Raw genomic sequence first — 21,810 nt, forward strand, 5'->3', positions numbered from 1 at the left:
TTATTATTGTTAATTAAATATGTTCATTGTCGGGTGTTAACATGATATTCCTCCAATAATCCCCATGAGCAATAATAATTCTACCCATATTCCCATCAAAAACAGGTCAAATGTAATTTTTATATTGCTTCTGTATCCTGTTGTACAGCTGCATATATATCAGCAAGTGAAGAGTTAAACATTAGCAACTGCTTCTTGCAACATTGTATCAAGCACTGCAGTAAAGAATAACATATTTTGAGAAACAACAGAGTCATTACCATATATATGTGTATATGGTACACTGACATCTAGTGAGAGTTCTCAGTATTGCAGCCAATAATCCAATCATCCCATCATCCCAATATGCAGTTTAGTACGTTCCCTAAAAAGGAAGTAATTTGGCGTGTTTTGTTTACATTTTTTAAAAGAGCGTTTTGTAGCATTTGTATCTCCGGAACCTTAGTAGTGGGAATCTCATACCGCACGGACAGCAATTTAACTGCGCACGCCTCGAAGGCCGCGGCTGCCCTTTGAGGTGCCTGTCGTAAAATATTTTTGGTGTCCTCGCTGTTGCCGGATTCGTCTCAGCTTTCGCGTACAATCCGTTCATAATCGCCTTATTGTGTTTTACCTTCCCTGCCGCCCCAGTCTAGGGGCACGGCTAAAAGATAACGTTAAGTAAGGCCGGACCGGAGCAATGAATTTGGAGTTACTCGGTAAGGAGAGGTCGGAGGAAAGGAGCGGGATGTATGAAAGGAAGAATGGATGTGAGGGGCCCTGTGCTATGTATATAGGGGAGTCCTAACAAACATTTCTCTTCATAAATTCTCCACTGTAGACGATCGTTCTGTGTATCTCCGCAATGTACGTTCTGTGTACTGCTGCTGGGAGGATTCTGTGTAAACTGATTGCACGTTGGAATGTTTGTTGCCGAATCTCTGCTGTCAGGTACACTGTCTAGGGCTGTAGCTGATTGGCTACAGCCTATAAAATTTCCAACATATCTCCTCGTCAGAAGTTGATCAAACAATTGACTGTTAAGCAGGGACTGTCAGACACTGATCAAAATCCATTCTGTCCCTTCTGAACCAACAGAAATGTAATCAATATATGGCCAATTTTAGAAGCCGAAGCTACGTTTTTTTCCCCGATCTTATCTTCATCTGACGATTATGTCAGAAACGCACCTTAAGCCTAGGTTCACACTATAGCGATACGGGAACCAGCGACGGTTCCCACGTCGGATCCCCCCCCGCAGGCAGTTCACACTGCCCTCTGCCGGTGTCAGTACTTTGTTAATGACACCCATGGAACGGATCACAGATCACAGTGCGAACTGTGGATTCAGACAGGAATCAGATCGCATGGGTGCGAACACCCATGCAATCAGATTTCTGTGCCTGGAAAAAAAAAGTCCCTACACCTTTTTTATGCGAGTTCAGCCATACAACTGTATGGCTGAACTCGCATTGCACAGACATAGCATGTGATCGGCACAGCAGTGCGGGTGCGAATCACATGCAATGTCTGTGTTCGCAATAGTGTGAACCCAGGCTTAAAGAGAAGTTTTTTTTATTTTTCTTCGCAGAATCATACTTAGGTAGATGCAGCATTCGTCCGATGCTGCATCAGTCTCCCGCCGCTTCTAAGATTGATAACCGAGTGATTAAACACTTGCTCGGTTCTTAGGGCTGCCAAGCAGAAAGCTGGTGACTGTCAGTCACTGTTGTCTGCTCTGCACCCCCCTTGCTAACTGGAGCACTGGGCTGTGGAGGGGGCGGGGGCAACTGGCTCAGGCTCTCAGTGGCTCGCTGAGCCGGGTGCCGATCCCGACTTCATTCTTGCGATCTTGCCCAGGTCTGGACCGACTCTGTGCTGTCAGCCCCCTGTCTGCTGAAAACAGGTCACAGGAGTGCAGAACAAACGAGCTCTGGATGTACTTCTCCTTTAAGGCTGCATTCACACTTCAGTGTTTTGAATCGCAGGCAGATTTGCTGCGAAATTGCCCGCGATTTGAAAGCGCTGATGTGTGAATGACAAATCGCGGGACTCGCTTTTGAGATGCCATTCATTTGAATGACACCTCAAATCGTGGCTCAAGTCTGCCGCGATAAATCGCGCTGCAATCGCGGGAACATGCATCGTGGGAAGCATGTTGCTCAAAAAAAGTTCATGTGCTACTTTTAGGCGACATGCTACTTGTGATCCCGATATTGCAGCGCAATTTATCGCGCAAGACCTGTGTCACTGGATTTGATTAACAGCAGCGGAAGCCAATGGCTCCTGCTGCTATCAATCTATACAGTGAGAACCCGAGACAGTGGCTGAAGCTGCAGGGCACGTCCTCGACACTGGAACAATCAGGTAAGAAAAAAGAGGGGGGGCTCTGGGGGGGCTGCTGCAGCACAGAAGGTTTTTCAACTTCCTTAATGAATTGACCTTTGTGTGTTGAATACATCAGGTATGCCACTGATTGATTGAAAGCTAAACAAGAAAAAATGATGGCTGGATTTAGACCGCAGATTAAATTAGTGTGCAAACAACCTAAAAAATCCATGCAAACACAAAAAAACCTGTTTGTGTATAATTTTGTGTTCATTTTTTTTTTTTTTTTTTTAATCCCTAGAATCCTTTGGACAGAACTACCCAGAGGTGAGCATATATTATTTTCTATGCATGTTCCACATTATATGGCCTTTATATTCCAGATAATCTTTATCTTTGTACAGTTTGGAATAAGTTGAATCTTTCCAAGAGATAGAGCAGGAGTTATGAATAACAAAGGGCTGCAAAGTAAAGGAAGTGGCAGGGTTGTGACAAACTAGCAATAATATACATTGAGAGGAATGTATCAAACCTGTAGCAGCTATGCGTGGCAACCAGTCAGCTTCTATCTTCAGCTTTGAGCATGAAAAATAGAAGCTGGTTGGTTACCTTGCTCAGCTAGCTGCTCCAGTTTTGATAAATTCCCCTCACTTTATATTCAGGGCTGTAAATCATTTTTTTACCTGGGGGGGTTCAGGTCTTTTAAACTCAAAGGCATCGTTTACACTTATGTTGGGAGGTACAGTAAAAACATGTGACAGTGGAGTGGGGCCACGAGGCTTTGCAATGCACAAGGCTTTTGCAATGCAGTTCAGCAAAAATTAACCACGTTCAACTGAATAGGGGCACCCTGCAAGAACGCAATGCACGTGGTTGTAGTGCAGGGTTTAAGGGATTAAAATAGGTGGTGAGGAAGCAATACTGCGCCTCCTCACTGCCTGTCAAATGCTCTCTGAAGAGCAATCTGAACACGGATCCGCTTCGAAGTGCAACGCTCGTGGAAACTAGCCCTACGTGTTTATGTACTGTAGCTGACATCCTAAGGTTTTTAAATATACACCAGCTATGTCCTTCCTGAGCTAAATTTTTAACTTGCATTCATACTTATTTTGTTTCTTTAAAGCGGAGGACCGCCCACCCCTGCAAAAATGAAAAGCTAGCAGCTACACATACTGCAGCTGCTGACTTTTAATAATAGAACACTTACCTGTCCTGGAGTCCAGCGATGTTTCCATCAGCTGTTGGATGCTGCCACCGCCATTGCCGGTAAGGGAACCCGGTAGTGAAGCATTACGGCTTCACGCCAGGTCCCTACTGCGCATGCGTGAGGCAGAAGCTAATCTTACGGCCAGCTTTTGTCTGATGAGCATGCTTGAAAATCAACAGTCAACCGACATCCGATCAGCCAATGGCTGCGAGCATTGGGGTTGTCCCCCTGTCAGAACACAATAGCTCAGTGGGGAGATCGCTGTACTAACATCGCATCATTAATACAGCGAGCTCCTCAGTTTTTTTTCAATAAGCCTGCTGGGTTGTACGAAAGAAAACTTACTGTGTGAACCAGGCTTTAGATCTCATATGTTCTAAATGGCCACGGAATCGCAAGTATACCATGAATACCTACAGCCGGGTTCCCAGGTGTTCCACTTTTTGTGAGCTGCTCAGCCTGTTCACCTGAGTGATGGGCTGAAAAGAGTCAAGGCCGTCAACTGCTGTTAACATGTATCTGCACATCTAGTAGTTGCCTGCTGTTAGGGACAAATTTCCAACCCTGGTTGCAGAGAGATTTTGTCCAAGGGCAAAAATGTATCCCTACCTGCAGGTAACCACTGGATATGCAGATACATGTGGAAACATGTTTACAGCAGCAGACAGCCTTGGCTATTTTCAGCTCGTCACTCGGGTGTACAGGCTGAGCAGGAATTGGAACATCTGAGATCCCGGGCGCAGGTATTTGCAGTATACTTGCCGCACCATGGTCATGTAGGATGTATGAATGAGAACCCAAGACTGAATTTTAGCTAACCTTGCTGTGCAACCTGACCAGGTGCAAGGGGCAACTGTGACGAACCCTGGTACTCAAGAGGAGTATGTCCACGGTATAAGATCCCGCAGCCCACCCAGTCACTAGTCTGGACAGTGTAGGGTGGTGAAAAACACAAAACTGGTTATTGAAAACTCACAGAGCATTGATATACCACACAAAATCAGATAAAAGCTTGACCACATTACCCTAACAATACAAACTGTAAACATAGCTAAACTGCCAACATTAACAATATGCTACTCCCCCTCTAGCAACTAATAGCTGAGTGATATAATTAACATGAGCTAATTAACTAGTCTCTTAAACCAGCCTGGGTGACCAGACCATTCAGCACCTACAACCCTGAATACAAAGCACTGTACAATACACTTTATTACAAGTATAAATACATAGATGAGAAGACAGACAGAAACAATAGGAAACACAATTAACCATGGAATTCAAGCCTAGCCAATGCTTTGATTAATCAGGGATCACAGACTGCATGGCAACGGTCTACAACAGTCTATGAGGCAAAGCTCATACAATGTTCCAGCAGTCTGATACAGTGGAACTAATTTATCTTCAAATGTTTCTTGAGGGATATTGTTGATAAATATTACTGTCCCAAGTGAAGAAGCCTCTCCAACCCAGTATGCAGTAAGGCCACCATATTCCCTCTGACCATTCGCCTGTACAAGATTGATATTGCATCTTTCTATCCACTCCAGGAAGGAAGCTTTATTGTCCTTATTCAGAGAAGTAATCCAAACCATGCTCTGTGTCCATTAGGTGGTGGTCCATCATGCTCTTTCCATGGGCCATGATCAGTGGGTAGGAGGCTTGCCCTAGTCCACTCCAAAAGCCCCTGTCCTGGTTGGGTCTGTCACAGCAACATATTGTGGTAGTCAGTAAGTGATTTTATTTAAACCTTAAAATGCTTTGTCCTAAGAAATTTATAAAATGTTTTAAGAGGTTAAAAAAAAAATGTGCACTGCCTACCACAGGATGGTGCCCTTTGCACTTGGTCAATAAGGTTGGCTTGTATTCAGTCTTAAACTGTAGTAAACCCAGCTTTTTAACTTGTACCTACAGGTAAGCCTATAATAACGCTTCCCTGTAGGTACAGTGAATATCTCCTAAACATGTGGTGTTTAGGAGATATTCACATGGGAAGCAGCTGGTGATGTCAACGGCGCATGCGCTCTGAAGGGACGGCATACCACTTTGTTGCACTTCTACTGAGGATCACAGCAGTACAGTTCGTCCTGCACTTCCAGAGCCCCTTTTTTAGTTGACAGCCGGCTATAGCCAGCTGTCAGCTGACATCGCTCAGCAGGTCCAGGCTGTGGGAAGATCCCAACTTTAAAGACGGGATTCACCCAGATGCCTGGACCAGCAGCTGGTGAGCCACTGGTACAGTGAGCCGCTGAGATCCTGAACCAGCTGCTTCTGCCCCCTCAACATCCGGCATTCCAGTGAGCGGTTGGGCGGGGGGGGACGTTGGAACAGAGTTCCAGGGACCAGTCGTTAGTCGCTGAAGGCTGAGAACTGAGTGATCAGCAGCCTTTGATCATTGTTCTCCGTCTTCGAAGCAGCGGGGGACAGATGCAACATCGGATCGATGCTCCAACTACCTAGGTAAGTATGATTAAAGAAAAAAAACATCTCTTTTGAAGGTTAAAAAAATAAATAAATATGAAACCGATGCAGAATTATCTGTATAATTCTGCATCTGTTTGGTATTTAGTTTTTTGTCCCTGGTTTCTATACTTGTAAGGGAATTGTATGTATGTAATTGTAAGGGGAATGTACAGTTTCCATAACAAAGCATTTTTTCAAGACTGTAAACCCTCTCCTGATTCCGTCACAGGATCCTACTTTCTTGTGTTATCTGTATAACACAAAGTAGGATCCTGGGACAGAATCGGGAGAGGGTTTACACTTTACAGTCTTGAAAACATGTTTTGTTGTGGAAACTGTACATTCCCCTTACAATTCCATCTGGGTTCAGTAAAACATTGTAGAGAGTAAAGCCCAAATTGCAGTACCCATACTATAAATGAATCAAAGTCTATCTGGTGCTCATTTGACCTTGATTAATTGACTTCTTGCTTGCTATGGGTTACTGCATTTACATCTTGTACTATTATTTGAATAAAACCATATACAGTATGTTCACTAGTACTCCTTTACTGATAGGATTTATTACCTGATGAGCCAAATGGGAATCTAAACCTTGACAATTAGATACACTGTTGGCATACAAAAATAAATAAATAAATAAATCAAGGCAAATTGTAAAAGAAGATCTTTTATGGTGGATGGTAAACAGAATCTTTGCTAATTTCAGAGCTCTGGGCTCAGCAGCAGTTCAGTACTTCCAGGTGTGTTGGATGGTGTGTCCTCTACTGGTCATTGTGGTTCTTCCCGCAGACCCCTTTGTGTCTGCAGATTTCAATCAAGATGGAGGAGTCAGCAAGAGCAACCACAATGATCAGGAGGGGACACACTATCTGATATACCCGAAAGTGTCAAATATCTATTTATTATGGGTACAGTATTTAAATGGTGCTGACAATGTATGCAACTTTACATATTGTACATTTACACCAGTCCCTGCCCTAAATCTAAAGTTGCTATCACACACACACACACACGTATATATACTGTATATTAATATTACGGCCTATTTGACAAGAGCCAGTTAAACTACCAGCATGTTTTCAGAGTCTGGGAGGAAATCGGAGTACCCAGGGGTAACCATACAAACTCATGGAGAACTCCGCACAGGTATTGTCCTGGTTTGAATTCAAACTGAGCACCCTTGTGCCGCAAGGTAGGAGTGCCAACCACTGTGCTACCCACATTAAATGGGGAAAAGCAATTTATAAAATGCATTATTTTACAGGGTACATTTTTTTTGTATGTTTTTAGGTGAGATGCAAACACCTGGAAAGGGGATCATACAGTGCATCCGAAAAGTATTCACAGCAGTTCACTTTTTCCACGTAGTCACAGCAGTTCACTTTTTCCACATTTTGTTATGTTACAACCTTATTCCAAAATGGAATAAATCGATTTTTTTTTTTTCAAAATTCTACAAACAATACCCCATAATGACAACGTAAAAGACGTTTGTTTTGAAATCTTTGCAAAATTATTAAAAATAAAAAAATTAGTCTTTTTGAGTATGAAGCTTAGCACACCTATTTTTGGGCAGTTTATCCCATTCTTCTTTGCAGGACCTCTCAAGCTCTATCAGGTTGGATGGGGAGCGTCGGTTCACAGCCATTTTCAGATCTCTCCAGAGATGTTCAATCGGGTTCAAGTTTAGGCTCTGGCTTGGCCACTCAAGGACATTTCACAGAGTTGTCCCGTAGCCACTCCTTCGCCCCAGTCTGAGGTGCAGAGCGCTCTGGAGCAGGTTTTCATTAAGGATATCTCTGTACATTGCTGCATTCATATTTTCCTCATTCGTGACTAGCCTCCCAGTTCTGGCCACTGAAAAACAACCCCACAGCGTGATGTAGAGCTGCACAATTAATTGTTAAAAGTTCGCAATCTCGATTCAACCCCCCTGACGATCTGTATTGCAGAGTTTCCCGATTCTTTCATGTAACAAGTATAGGGAGTTCTCTGCTCACTCTGGCAGTCTGCCAAGTTTTCAACAACATTGTAACTCTTCCATCTTAGATCAAAGGGATGACACTTCTGTGTGTAAATGCAGGACATTTAACCACTTAAAGTCTAAACCTTTTTCTGACGCTTGTTTCTTAGAGTTAAAATCTGATTTTTTTTTTTTTTGCTAGAAAATTACTTGGAACCCCCAAACATTATATGTTTTTTTTTTAGCAGAGACCCTAGGGAATAAAATGGCGATTATTACAATATTTTATTGTCACACTGGTATTTGCACAGTGGTCTTTCAGACGCAATTTTTTGGGAAAAATACACTTCAATGAATAAAAAAAAAAAAAATGAAACAGTAAAGTTAGCCCAATTTTTTTGTTTAATGTGAAAGATTATGTTACGCCATGAGAATCGTGATCTATCTTCTAAGCAAAAAAATTGCGACTCTCATTTTAGCCAGAATCGTGTAACTCCAGCGTGATGCTGCCACCACTATGCTTCACTGCAGGGGACAGTATTGGCCAGGTGATGAGCGGTGCCTGGTTTCCTCCAGACATGACGCTTGCCATTCAGGCCAAAGAGTTCAATCTTTGTTTGATCAGATCAGAGAAATTTGTTTCTCATGGTCTGAGAGTCCTTCAGGTACCTTTTGGCAAACTCCAGGTGGGCTGTCATGTGCCTTTTACTGAGGCATGGCTTCCGCCTGGACACTACTATACAGGCCTGATTGGTGGAGTGCTTCAGAGATGGTTATTTTTCTGGAATGTTCTCCTCTCTCCACAGAAAAATGCTGGAGCTCTCTGAGTGACCATTGGGTTCTTGGTCACCCCCCTGGCTAAGGCCCTTCTCCCCTGACCGCTCAGTTTGGCCCTCTCTAGGAAGAGTCCTGGTAGTTCCAAACTTCTTCCATTTACGGATGACGGAGGCCACTGTGCTCACTGGGACCTGCTGCAGAAATTTTTCTGTACCTTTCCCTAGATCTGTACCTCGATACATTCCTGTCTCGGAGGTCTACAGACAATTCCTTGGACTTCATGGCTTGGTTTGTGCTCTGATGTGCACTGTTAACTGTAGGACGCACCTGAGCTCAATTTTGAGTGTCGTGGCAGACTGTGAATACTTATCTACATGTGATTTTTATTTTTATTTTTTTTAATGAATTTGCAAAGTTTTCAAACTTCTTTCATGCTGTCATTATGGGGTAAAATAATTAATTTAATCAATTTTGGAATAAGGCTGTAACATAACACAATGTGGGAAAAGTGAAATGCTGTGAATATTTTTGGGATACATTGTAAACAAAAAGGTAGCAGATAATTCAGCCCCTTCAATCCCTCACTTCAGACCTCTTGTTTGGTCAGTAAGGTTACCCATTTTACCCTTAGTGGTTCTCACTTAAGTTAACCCCTGGTTTATGCATTATTTTGGCCTGGTTTGTTAAATGTTTACATTAAAGGAGAAGTCCAGCCTGAGCATTTTAGGCTGGGCTTCTCCTATGGATCGCAGGAGTGCAATTCGTTTTGCATTCCTATGACCTGTTTTCAGCGGAGAGCGGTCTGAAGTCTGCTCTCCGCTGACGTCACTGCCATCATTTGAGGCAGCGCATCATCCTGACTTTCAAATCTGGATCCACCAGCTGCCTTTATTGATGGCAGTCTCGGTACGCCGCTGAGATGGCCACTTCCCGCCCCTCCACAGCTCAGCGCTCCAGTGAGTGTGGAGAAGCAGAGAGGAGAGACGCTGACTGACAGTCAGCTGCTCGCCTCTCGGAGATCTGTGAAAACCGAGCCATCGGCAGTGTTCGGTGGCTCGGTCCTCAGTGCAGAGACGGCGGGGGACAGCTGCAGCATCGGTCTGATGCTGCATCCACATAGGCAAGTATGAAACTAAAAAAAAAATACTTCTCTTTTAAAACAAGCCTTTGACTGTGAATTAGGTTTGAGTTTGCAATGGGAGCTCTGGCTGTTTGTTGAATAGGCTAACTAATGAGCCTGTTTGCCTGCCTGCTGACATGAACCTCCGGTTGCTGTAGGAAGTCATACATTTACTGACAGTTGTATTACCGCCACCAAATGGTGACAGCTTTCTGCTTAGGCCTGTGCAATTGCCCGTTCTGATTGGTTGCTATGAAAATTAGTTTATTTTTATTTCTTCACATAGGAAGCAGATGGAACGTTGGATTGCATTAGCATGGCCCTCACCTGCACCTTTAATAGGTGGGGCACTCTTCTCGCCGTGGGTTGTAACGACGGCCGTATTGTTATATGGGACTTCTTAACGCGGGGCATTGCCAAGATCTTAAGTGCTCATATACATCCTGTGTGCTCTCTATGGTGAGTAATCTGTCTTTTGATTTGAAAACAAATGTCCAGCACATTTTACTTGGTCTTATTAGGGATAATAACTAATGCCATATTTTGTGTATTTTTTTTTTTAACCTGATCAGTGTTTTCAATTGTAGTTGTGATATTTTCTTGTTTGTGGCACTGTACACCTTTTTAAGGCTTTTGAATTTGTGTATCCTAAAAATGTTGTCTTCTTTACAGCTGGAGCAGAGATGGTCATAAGCTTGTGAGTGCCTCTACCGATAACATAGTATCTTTGTGGGATGTCTTGTCTGGAGATTGTGATCAGAGGTTTAGGTTTCCTTCCCCCATACTTAAAGTTCAGTTTCATCCCCGCGATCAGTAAGTAATAGTAGATGTGTTCTTTAATATATTGTTTACTGCTTTTATACTGTATGCTGTATTTGGGTCTGTGCTGAAGCAGAGCTTCTGTGTTGATTATTGTATTATTGCAATACAGCTCTAGGACACACAGTTTTTTTTTCTTTTTTAACTGCTTGTACTTTTTTTATTTTTACAAGGGATAAAGTTCTAGTGTGTCCCATGAAATCTGCCCCTGTTATGCTAACGCTGTCAGACTCCAGCCATGTTGTCCTACCTGTGGATGATGATTCTGATCTTAACGTAGTAGCATCTTTTGACCGTAGAGGAGAGTACATCTATACAGGAAATGCCAAAGGGAAGGTATGATGCATTAGAAAAGTTAGTATATTCTTTACAAAAACACATTGAATTAAGGGAAACTGAGTGCATCTCTTATAATATTTTTTTATAGATTTTAGTGTTGAAAACAAACACCCAGGATCTGGTGGCATCTTTCCGTGTTACAACTGGGACCAGCAACACAACTGCTATTAAATCCATAGAGTTTGCGAGGAAGGGCAGGTAACGGCTAATCTCGATGGCTTTGTGTAATTCTTTTACTTCTTCCTGTTCTATCCCTATAATCTTGCCCAGGACTGGGAACATTTTGTTGCCAGGTGGCTGTGTTATAGTTTGTATAGTATCCAGCATCCAAACACAGCAAGTACAATTTTCTCATGTTTAAAAGAGAAGTAGGGTACATCCTTTTACCTCTTTTTTTTTTTTTGGCTCGAATGAGTACGTTTACTAATGTTGTGACACAGTCGGCTTATAGCGGGCTTTTGCATGCCTTCACCTGACGGTGCAGAGCTTTCCAAGTTTAGGAAGGAGCCAGATAAAATTTTCAGGGATTTGCTGGAAGCCAGTATGTATGTTTTTGTTTTGTTTGTGTTTTTTTTTTTTTTTTGTTTTTTTTTTTTATTTAAATTTTTCCCACAACAAGGACATAATGGATAAGGTCAAATTATGCATGTTTAACATGAATCAACATTTTAAAATGGATAGAGATGATTTGTTGGAAGATCCACCCGTTAAAGTGAAATGTTTTTTTAATAAAATAACAAATATGGTATACTCACCTGCTCTGTGCAATGGTTTTGCATAGAGCAGCCCCGATTATCCTCCTCTGGGGTCCTCCACCAGTGCTCCAGGCCCCTCCTCTTCGACGAATGCCCCTTGGAAAGCGCCTTTCCATAGGGGCATGCATGCAGGCTCGTTTCTGAGCCGCCCTGTCTGTGTCTATTGACACTTGGCCCCGTCCCCTGCTTCCTCGTCACAGAATTTTTTTTTTTTTTTTTTTTTTATGTATAGACTGCATTAAGGTACAACGCCTTAAGGCTTTACTATCACTTTAAAGATCATATATAGAATGTCACCGAGGTACAGGAAATTAAGTAGATTTTTAACAGGGTATGTATCATTTCTGAATCTAGTTGTTGGATGAAAGGTCAACTGGGTTTCCAGTTCATTGAAATAAAACCAAAAAATCAAGGGTTTAGCAGGGACTATGACAGGATATCCAGGAGTCACGGGAGAAAAGCAGAGAGGGGCATATAATAAAAGGAAGGGGCAGGAAGAGGAGAGAAATAAAGAATGTGGGGGGGGTGTAAGGAGGGATTGGCTAGGTGAGTGATGTGTTTTCTATATAGGAAAGTGTAAAGATTAAAAGTCCAAGAGAAAGGTGTATAACAAGCTAAACTCCTTGCTTAAGGATCACCCTGTATGCCAGAGGTTAAATTTATTCCAACTAATAGAAACAGGTATGTCTAAAATTATCTTTACAATATTTTAGGGAAGCTTTGAGATTTTCTATATGTCTAATATAATTTATCTTTGAGAACCATAATGCTAGAGAAAGGGTTGAGTGCTGTTTCCATAGCAAACATCTCTTTTTTTTATTGCACCCAATCACAATGTTAAGGTAGTAGGGTTAATTACGGTTTCACTTCTATTTTGACATGTATTAGGACTGAGCATGTATATCTTACTTAGTCTGTTCTTATGGCTCCTAAGAGCAGCTGATGAAGAGCTTTGTTTTACTGTTGAAATTATTTTGGAGCATCTCAAACTGATCTCAATTACAAGCAGAATGAACCTGAAAGCAAACTGCCTTATCCCATTGACATAAGCCCACAGCTCCCATCAAAAGTCCTCATACAGTTTGTGACTGGGATAATCTTCTGCATCTTTTGCCTCAGCATAAAAGATACACCAAAGACAAGGTTTAAAATGAAACTTTAAAATACGTATATAGAACACAGCTAACCTTTCAGGGCTTAATTTTATCATCCAGGCATAAACTCAATCTGGATGGATTGAAATTTGGCCAGTTTAGTGGGACCATACTATTTCCAATCCATGTGTGGCTGCTGCCAGTCAAAAGATTTTTAGTCTTATTATTCTAGACTTCCCAGGAGACAGAATGTTTTCATAGCGTGAATTGTGCTGTTTTTAAAGCAGTTGCCATCGAATGACTCTATTTCTGAATATGAAGCTCGACAGTCTTTTTTTTTAAACTTATGAAAACATGGTAAAAAATATACTGATGCGGTTACCATCTGTGTGCTTAATTGATATCTTGGTATCACATAATGACTGTATTCCGATAATCTTTGATATATTACATTGAGTAAACAAGTCAAATATTTTGTAATTTCTTCATGATATGAGAATCTATTTATCATATATTTCTCTGTAGCTGAAAAAACAAATGTTTTCCATTTCCCATTACATATTTTACTAAAGCAATGCAAAAATGAAGGCCCTCCTTTTCACATTTTTTTTTTTTTCTTTTTTTGCGCGCTTGTACTGCGTTCTTAGCAACTTTTTTCACTCTACTGCCTGCTCTATAGCAGAAATGTTTGGAATAAAATGGGAGCAGAGAGGATATCAGGGTGAGAAGTCATATATTTTTCTCTGTGCCCTGCACACGTTTAACAGTGACGTTTCAAAGTTCATATTTCTGTTGAAGTTTCTCTACTAATAAGTTCAGTATATATTGTTTATCTTTTGTATAGCTGTTTCTTGATAAATACAGCAGACAGAATAATTCGAGTGTATGACGGACGGGAAATACTTACCTGTGGAAGAGATGGGGAGCCAGAGCCTATGCAAAAACTCCAAGATTTAGTTAACAGGTACAGATATTTATCTGAAAAATTAACGTAAACTTCTTTTGTCAACCCCTATAAGACTAGCCTTTGGGATTTAATAACATAATCCACATTTTCCAGACTGTTTTGATGTTTTTTTGAAATTTTTATTTTCTGTTTAATGGTTCTTAAAAGAGAAGTAAAGGATCCCCCCCCCCACCCCCCCAATCATACTTGCCTAGATGAATGCAGCATCAGTCCCCCGCCACCTCTACACTGAGAACCAAGCGATCGAACAACGCTGATCACTCGGTTTTCAGAGCTCTGTGAACAGAGAGCTGTAGACTGTTAGTCACAGCTCTCTGCTCTTCTCCCTCCTCGCTCACTGGAGCACTGGGCTGTGGAGGGGGCAAAGCGGCCGCCTAAGGCTCAAAGCGGCTTGCTGAGATGGGTGTCAGTACAGGCACCTGGCGGATCCAGACTCCGTGGTCAGGATGACGCGGTGCCTGGACTGAAATCGGTGACGTCAGCAGAGAGTGGACTTCAGCCCGCTGTCTGCTGAAAACGTGTCACAGGAGTGCAAAGCGCATTGCACTCCTGTGATCCATAGAAGAAGTACAGCCAAACGAGCTTTGCCTGGACTTCTCCTGTAATAATGTTTTTTAGGCCTCATGCACGCTGGATGTTTAGCCTTGAAGCATGAGACTCTTGTGATAGAGTTGAAGAAATAAAAAGAAGGTAAAAAAAAGAAATTATAATAAAATTAAATGAAATAGTAATAAAAATTAAAAGCACTTTTGTACACAACCCAGTGCAATGTCACAGCATAGGGCACGCACGTGTATGCATACATAAATTGAACCACACATACGAAGTATCGCCATAAATCAGAGTGTGAGTAATAATTGTTGGGCAAGCAGTCACAGTTAACTCTAAACTGATAACGTGTAAAAGTTGTTGGTGTAGCCTATGGAGAATATTTGGTTACTCCCAGGTGCACACAGTTTTAAAGTGATTGTAAAGGATTGTTTTTACATTTTTTTTTTTTTTTTAAATAACAAACATATTACCTCCACTGTGCAGTTCCTTTTGCACAGTGTGACCCCGAACCTCATCTTCTGGGGTCCCCTGGTGGCGCTTGTGACTCCTCCTCGCATCGGTAAACCCCCTGGGAGAAGTCTCTCCCTGGGGGTTACCTTGCGGGCGCACTTCTGAGTCCAGCATTTGCTTGCATAGACACAGAATGCCGGACTCGGCCCCGCCCCCCCGATGCCCACATCATTGGATTTGATTGACAGCAGCAGGAGCCAATGGCTGCGCTGCTATCAATCCAATCAGGAGCCGAGAACCCCAGGCAGAGAGGAAGACGCGTCTCCGCTGAGGGAATGAACGGGCTCAGGTGAGTAAACCGGGGGGGGGGGGGGGGTTTCTTCCCTGAAACAGGGAGCAGGGACGCACAGCACTCCTGTGTGATCCGCAGCTGGTTCCAGTGTGAACCGAGCCAAGTGTATTTTCCCTGAAAATATGCATTTGATAAATAGCTGTGCAAATATTGTGCAACATAAAAATTTTAAACTAACACTATTTTACTCTACAGGGTCTCCTGTACATAATTGGGGATTTCAAGTCATTTCTGGCACAAAATGCAGATATTAACAAATCTATGACAAATTTAAAAATTGTCCTGGTAAACCAATGGTTCAAGTGGAACTTGTTTTCTTTCCTTTAATTAGGTCATGCTGTCCTGCAAAAGTGGAAGTTAGAATGGGTTGGGAAATTGCCACTGTCAATTAACACTGACAGTGGCAATTTCAACAGTCAGCTTTCTTTATAAATGATTAAGGGACACAGAGTCAGAAGTAAATCAGAGACAATTGGGTTTAAACAGCTGCCTGCTGTAAGAATGTGCTATAGTCACTTCCACCAAAAAGTCAGCAGTTGCCTTGACAGTTATAAACACTGTTTCGGCTGCTATAATGTGTGTTTAAATGCCTTTGCTACCAGCCACCATTTATAAATGGTGCTGTTTGACAAGTGGTTAAAAAGTGTTAGCTGATGTTGGACTTTAATTTTGCATGTATTTTTGCTTAAAGGTACTATAAATAAACCTTTTTACCTGCACTTTGTGTTTTTCACCTATAAGATGTACGTTGATCTAGTTGTTTCATGGTGTAGTTTGTCGGCTTTTGCACACACGGTCTGTAGTAGAAAAATTGTGGTGTCAGCGGTTTGTCTGCTTAAATGTGAGGTATGCGGCATGTCACTACACAGGTTAATACATGGTAAGGATTTAAGTGCAGCGCTAAGTAACTAGAGATATATGTAATAATGCAAATATATAAGTGACAGTGCACACTTAAACATACATTAATGGCATTGCCTGCAAAGCAAGACTAGTATGCAAAATGGTGAGACAACTTATACATAAACATATTGAGAACCTAAATGTCCATTAAACGGGGTCCCATACTCCAGATGTCTTGGTAGACGAAACGTTGGGACGTACCGTGCTGGCTCCACAACACTGTGTTCTTCTCCTTGTGATCACATTATACAAAGGCCTGTTTTTATCTAAATTGATGTAAGTGCAATACTTTATATAATACATTTTTAGCCAAGGATTTTATGCTATGTGGCAATCCATTTTTTTTCCTGTATGACTCCTTCCTGTTGACTGGTGGAGCCGATGAGTCTCTACATGCTGAGTTTGGTTCGTTATGCTTTCTTGATGTTGGTCCCTGAGAGCTTGATTGTTTTTTGGCAGAAAAAAGTATAAAGGCACAGAAGTATATAAAAGGCAACTATGTGCCACTTTATTTGGATACAAAACGGTAGGTATTGCCAACATACAACAATCATTAAAATTTTTTTGCACAAAGTACACCAATATAACTCATAATACATGAATATACATATATAGCAAACCCAAGGCTAATAATCAAGGCACTGCCAGAGTCAAACTGAGGTCAGTCCATAGAGATTTGTAGCATGCATCCCGACATGTTTCGGAAATTTTTATTGGTACATATTTTCCTTCATCAGGGGAGATTTACTTGGGGTGACTTTATCTTTATCTACAACATAAATATGATACATAATATATGTGCAGTGACATGTGAAAACAAATAGTATCATATAATTAATTTATACAGTGTTTTGAGTCAAAAGGTACGTTTGGATTTCATAGAAATAACATAGAAGAATACTGAAAACAATGGCATATAAAACCGCGTTGGCTGGAAGAGCTCAGGCAAAGACCTGCAGACTTGCAGCTGTGCAATCAGGGAGCGGCCAGGTGCTTCACACATACAAGAGACTCCCTGGTATATACCCAGCAGAAAGCACTATCCGAAAAGTCATAAAAAAGGACCCCTGATTAGTTTAAACAGTGGGTGTAATTTTTGGATGCTATTAAAACACCGGATTAATACTGACTTAGCGAGCCAGGCATAACATGTGCCCTAAGTTGCCTAGTCAGTAAACGGAGTAAATTTTACCTTTCACTGGAGATGGAACATGTGCGGTGCAAACAGCCAAGTAGAGAGAGAGTATCACCACTCCAGGTGGGTCAGATCAAAGTAAAAGGCATCTCCTTCAGTCTATAAGTCCAGGTGCTGGCAATACTGTAGCAGTTAGACATCAAATAAATCCTGGACAGCTGTACTCCAAAAATATTTGCCTTTATTCAATAAAGTGTCATCCAAAATACAGGTCACAGCAGAGTGGAACAAAGCTTACGCGTTTCGCACTACACAGAGTGCTTAGTCATAGCTGCAAACAGCCAAGCAGCAGTCCTCAGACTGAGAGAACGCTGGATGTGAGTGAGCACCTTAAATAGTATAAAGCTGTACAAAGGGCCAATCAAGGCAACCTGTTTGTGTGTTGCTGGTAGTTCCATTTAATCAGCTGCAAATAAATGCAGCTGAGATGGCCGAGGCGTGCGGCGCAGCCACGCCCTGAAAGGGCGTGACGGGGTCACGCGTCACCGGCGGAAGAGGAAGCCCCCATCAGCGCAATGCATTGCGCTCAATGGGGACATACAGAGGCTCTCCCCTGCACAAAGGCATAGGCGGGGATCTCTGAGACCTCCACAACCCATTAGCCATGCGCAGGTGGTGCCCATCCGCTGGGCATGCGTGAAGCATGGCATGGCTGGAGTTTGCATGTTCTTCCTGCCTGCGTGGGTTTCCTCCGGGTACTCCGGTTTCCTCCCACACTCCAAAGACATGCTGGTAGGTTAATTGGATCCTATCTAAATTGTCCCTAGTATGTATGAATGTGAGTTAGGGACCTTAGATTGTAAGCGCCTTGAGGGTAGGGAGTGATGTGAATGTACAATGTATATGTAAAGCTCTGCGTAAATTGGCATCGCTATATAAGTACCTGAAATAAATAAATAAATAATGGCCCTGAGCACGCTTCGCGCACCATCTAGTGGCCGAGTAGAACAATGGCAGCCAACATTTTTACAGAGACAGAAAAATTGTATGCAACACGAACAGAAACAGAAAAAAGGGGAAAAAAATTAAAAATGAAAATAAATATGTACATGGCAGCGAGTAGTAACAAGTACATGGTTACCCAATAGCTAGATTTACACTGGAATTAGTAATCATGACCCCATATATCAATAAAGGTATGTTTTGCTCATGAATAAGTAGTACAACTGTATATAGTATTGGAAGGGGAAAAGGGACTATATTAACAAGGAGATTGATTGTAAGTTGCCTTGTTGAAATTTGATGTTGACAAATTTGCAGCGTTTGGCGTGGTTATTATATATTGGGTTTGTGTAACTTGGGTGAATGTGTTTAAAATGTTCTTCGGGTCTATGTCTGACCCCTCATTTAAAGCGGGGGTCCACCTATCTATCGTTTTTTTTTTTTTTTTTTTTTGAAGTTCATTCACAAACTTTTCTTCTCATGATTATCTACTCACATGTTCTGTGTAATAAGTCCGCCTGTGTCCGATTTCGTTGTAAAGAATAACTTATAAAATTCACTGAAGGCAGTTTCCATCTTCATTGTGGGCATTTGAAGCCCACAAGCATGTATTTCCTGGATGCGGTGAATGCTGCGCTCCCAGCATTCAATGAGATGTTGTGATGACGCTGTTGCACAATGCATGCTGGGAAGCCTGAGACTAGCTCCCAGGGGACTGTGGGAGGTCTGGGAGAGGCGAGAAACACACCTACTCCCATGGGAGGAAAACCAGGAAGTGCTAAGAAGATTAGAAAAAAAAAAGGTAATTACAGCGATTTAAATTTTTTTACACAGCATGTCAGCATCTAGGCAAGGAAGAGAATGCATAGAGATAATGTTCAAAATTTGGGTGGAACCCCACTTTAATCTAAAAAAGTGCCTATAGGTGGATAGTGTGAGCGTGAGATAGTTGGTGCAGTAACAAGTGCTTAAATAAGATTGAGTGACTCACTGGAGTGTGTATATCTAATACGTCACTATTAGTATTGTGATGAAAAGTGACTGTCATAACTGTTACCTGACTGTAAGGGTGAATCCCCCATATGGAGAGATTCATCGTGCGACTCATCACCTCACCAGCGGCGCTTATGTCGGCTACAACCTCTGGGCTGAGTTGAAGAATAAAAATAAGAGATTAGTGAGTATGCAGGTGATTGATAGGCGTGTGTACGTTTTATTTTTGTTTTGTACTTTGAGTTACAATTTTGGTTCAATTGCCATTTGTAAGCTTTACCATCTTGAAGTGCCCTCCTATCACATTGGAGTTTCTTGGCCCTTTTAATCAAGATGTTTTTATTGAATTACTCCAAGTGACCCTTGCATTTTTAATGCGATTCCTCAATTAGTAATGACATCATTGTTTTGGAGCACAACTTCAGATTGTCCTCCTAAACAGTTTTAAAATTGGAATCGATGTTGAACATAAAGGTTGCCACTTTAATACGCTGCCAAAAAAAAAAGGAAGGGGGGAGGAGGGGAAAGGAAAAATTACTATAAAACCCAGTACCGATTGACCTATCGATAACAATATCTACACATCCATAACCAGAGGACAGGGGACTTACGCAGGTATTTACTATCCGCATGCTAGTTCCTGTGATGTTAAAGACCCCATCAGCTTTGCTTGTTTGACTGCTGCTGGCAGGTAGCCCACACCATTTACCTTCACTGGTGGTGGTAGCACATTTTGATGGTGAAAATTGTTTCCTTGCTGAATTGAGCATACATCTCTGTCGGTCATCCTTGGCTGCAAGTCCGAATATCCACCTATTTTGCACAGTTTAAAAAATTACTTTTTTTCACTTTGGACTCATCTAAGTGTCTCTTGACGCAGTTTAACCACTTAAGCCCCGGACCATTTGGCTGGCCAAAGACAAGAACACTTTTTGTGATTCGGCACTGCGTCGCTAAAACTGACAATTGCGCGGTTGTGCGACGTGGCTCCCAAACAATTGACGTCCTTTTTTCCCCATAATTAGAGCTTTCTTTTGTGGTATTTGATCGCCTCTGCAGTCTTTTTATTTATTTTTTTTTTTTGCGCTATAAACAAAAAAAGAGCGACAATTTTGAAAAAAAATGCATTATTTTTTACTTTTTGCTATAATAAATATCCCCCAAGAATATATAAAAAAGCAGTTTTTCTCAAAGCATCTTCCAGGACAGTCCATGAGACCTAGGGCTCCTCCTACCAGGACAGGAAACACGTTACCCCCCACCAGATAAAAGGGGCGGTCCTCCAGGCCCCATGTCATTTATTAGTGTTTCCTCTGGACGGGGGTAACATGTTCCTGGAACAGGGGCTCTGTATGGCTATTTGGGACATATCACTAACCTTCTCCTCTGCCAGAAACAGCACTCCGCTGGGGAGCTTGGCTGTGCTTCTGTCTCCTGTTTCTCAGTGCCTGGAGAGGGCCAGGCCGGGGATGGTGTCAGCTCCCAAGCGCTTTGCTGAGGTTATGCACTCTGTAAGGCAGGGGTATCCTTTCCTCACAGACAGCATGGCTGGTTTGTGTGAGGAAAAGCAGTAAGCTGCGGCGCTCGAGGGGGTGGGCGGAGCTTCTGCGCTCCAAGCTGGCCCACAGGAAGTGCCGAGAGTAGGTCACTTCCGGGGCATATGACGTAATCATCGGGCGCCGGAAATGCCGGTTCCAGTCTCCTTAAACGGCGCAAACAGGAGACGCTGGCCACTGGTGTCTTTTGGTGGAAGCAGCCTGGCTGTGGAAAGCCAAAAAGGGGGCAGGATGTACCAGTCTGCAGTTCCTGCACAAGTAGTCGAGGCGGTGCCCAACACCAGCACCTCACAGGTAAGCCTGAAGTGTTGTCACTCTCTTGCTATCCCTGTTAGTGTTCCCTCCCTCTCCCCTCTCTGTAGTAGTGGGTTATGGGGACACATTTCCCTCCCTCCTGCACGTGGTGTTTCGGAGTGTCAGGGTGGCTCAGAGTCTCATTACGGGTCATACAACCCAGGACAAGGCTCAGGCACAGCCACCTAAAAGGAAATGTGTGGTGTGCGCAAACAAATTGAGCTCCTCTTGGAGCAAAGCGGTTTCTCGCAGCTGTATGGAAGGCCTTGTAAAAGATGACCCGGCTGCCTCTTGCCAGAAGATGCTTACTTCTGTTGGAGATGAGCTTGCGTCCATCTTCAGTTCTTTTAGAACACTTATTGACAAGCTCCAGACTCCAGCTGAGAGTCCGTCTTCACAGAAGATGTCGGTCAGCACTCCGCAGCAGGCAGAGAGTGAGGACTCTGAGGCTGAGGTCAGAGCTACCCGTTCTTCTCCAGAAGAATCAGGGTCAAATATAGAGCCCAGGGATAGAGAATCCACTCGGGGCTTGAGATTATCTGTAGAGGATGTGGAAAACTTATTGAAGGCTATCTATACTACTCTTGAATTGAAAGAGGAGGAGGTTCAGTTATCCAAACATGATCTTATGTATAAAGGATTGCATAAGAAAAAATCGAGAGTTTTTCCAGTTCATAGTTCTTTGATACTATCAAACTGGAATGGGATGATCCTGAGAGAAAACCATTCTTCTCTAATAACCTAAAAAGAAGGTTTCCT

The 21,810-nt window shown here is 42.5% G+C and overlaps 1 protein-coding gene across 2 annotated transcripts in view; it reads left to right on the forward strand.

Moving 5' to 3' along the window:
* The first annotated feature begins 499 nt into the window (after nucleotides 1–499).
* The window catches only part of RBBP5 (RB binding protein 5, histone lysine methyltransferase complex subunit), a 156,966-nt gene continuing 135,655 nt past the window's right edge, over nucleotides 500–21,810 (forward strand). Inside the window, exons 1-7 of one of the 2 annotated variants that reach the window (XM_073615818.1) lie at nucleotides 500–698; nucleotides 2,609–2,634; nucleotides 10,127–10,299; nucleotides 10,513–10,653; nucleotides 10,833–10,995; nucleotides 11,087–11,196; nucleotides 13,692–13,811. In XM_073615818.1, coding sequence (XP_073471919.1) covers nucleotides 680–698; nucleotides 2,609–2,634; nucleotides 10,127–10,299; nucleotides 10,513–10,653; nucleotides 10,833–10,995; nucleotides 11,087–11,196; nucleotides 13,692–13,811 — 752 coding nt within the window. In that variant the 5' untranslated portion in view covers nucleotides 500–679. The remainder of the gene's footprint in view (nucleotides 699–2,608; nucleotides 2,635–10,126; nucleotides 10,300–10,512; nucleotides 10,654–10,832; nucleotides 10,996–11,086; nucleotides 11,197–13,691; nucleotides 13,812–21,810) is intronic. The other variant, XM_073615819.1, reaches the window with a different exon arrangement.

The sequence above is a fragment of the Aquarana catesbeiana genome, linkage group LG02 (assembly GCF_042186555.1).
Source record: "Aquarana catesbeiana isolate 2022-GZ linkage group LG02, ASM4218655v1, whole genome shotgun sequence".
NCBI classification, from domain to species: domain Eukaryota; kingdom Metazoa; phylum Chordata; class Amphibia; order Anura; family Ranidae; genus Aquarana; species Aquarana catesbeiana.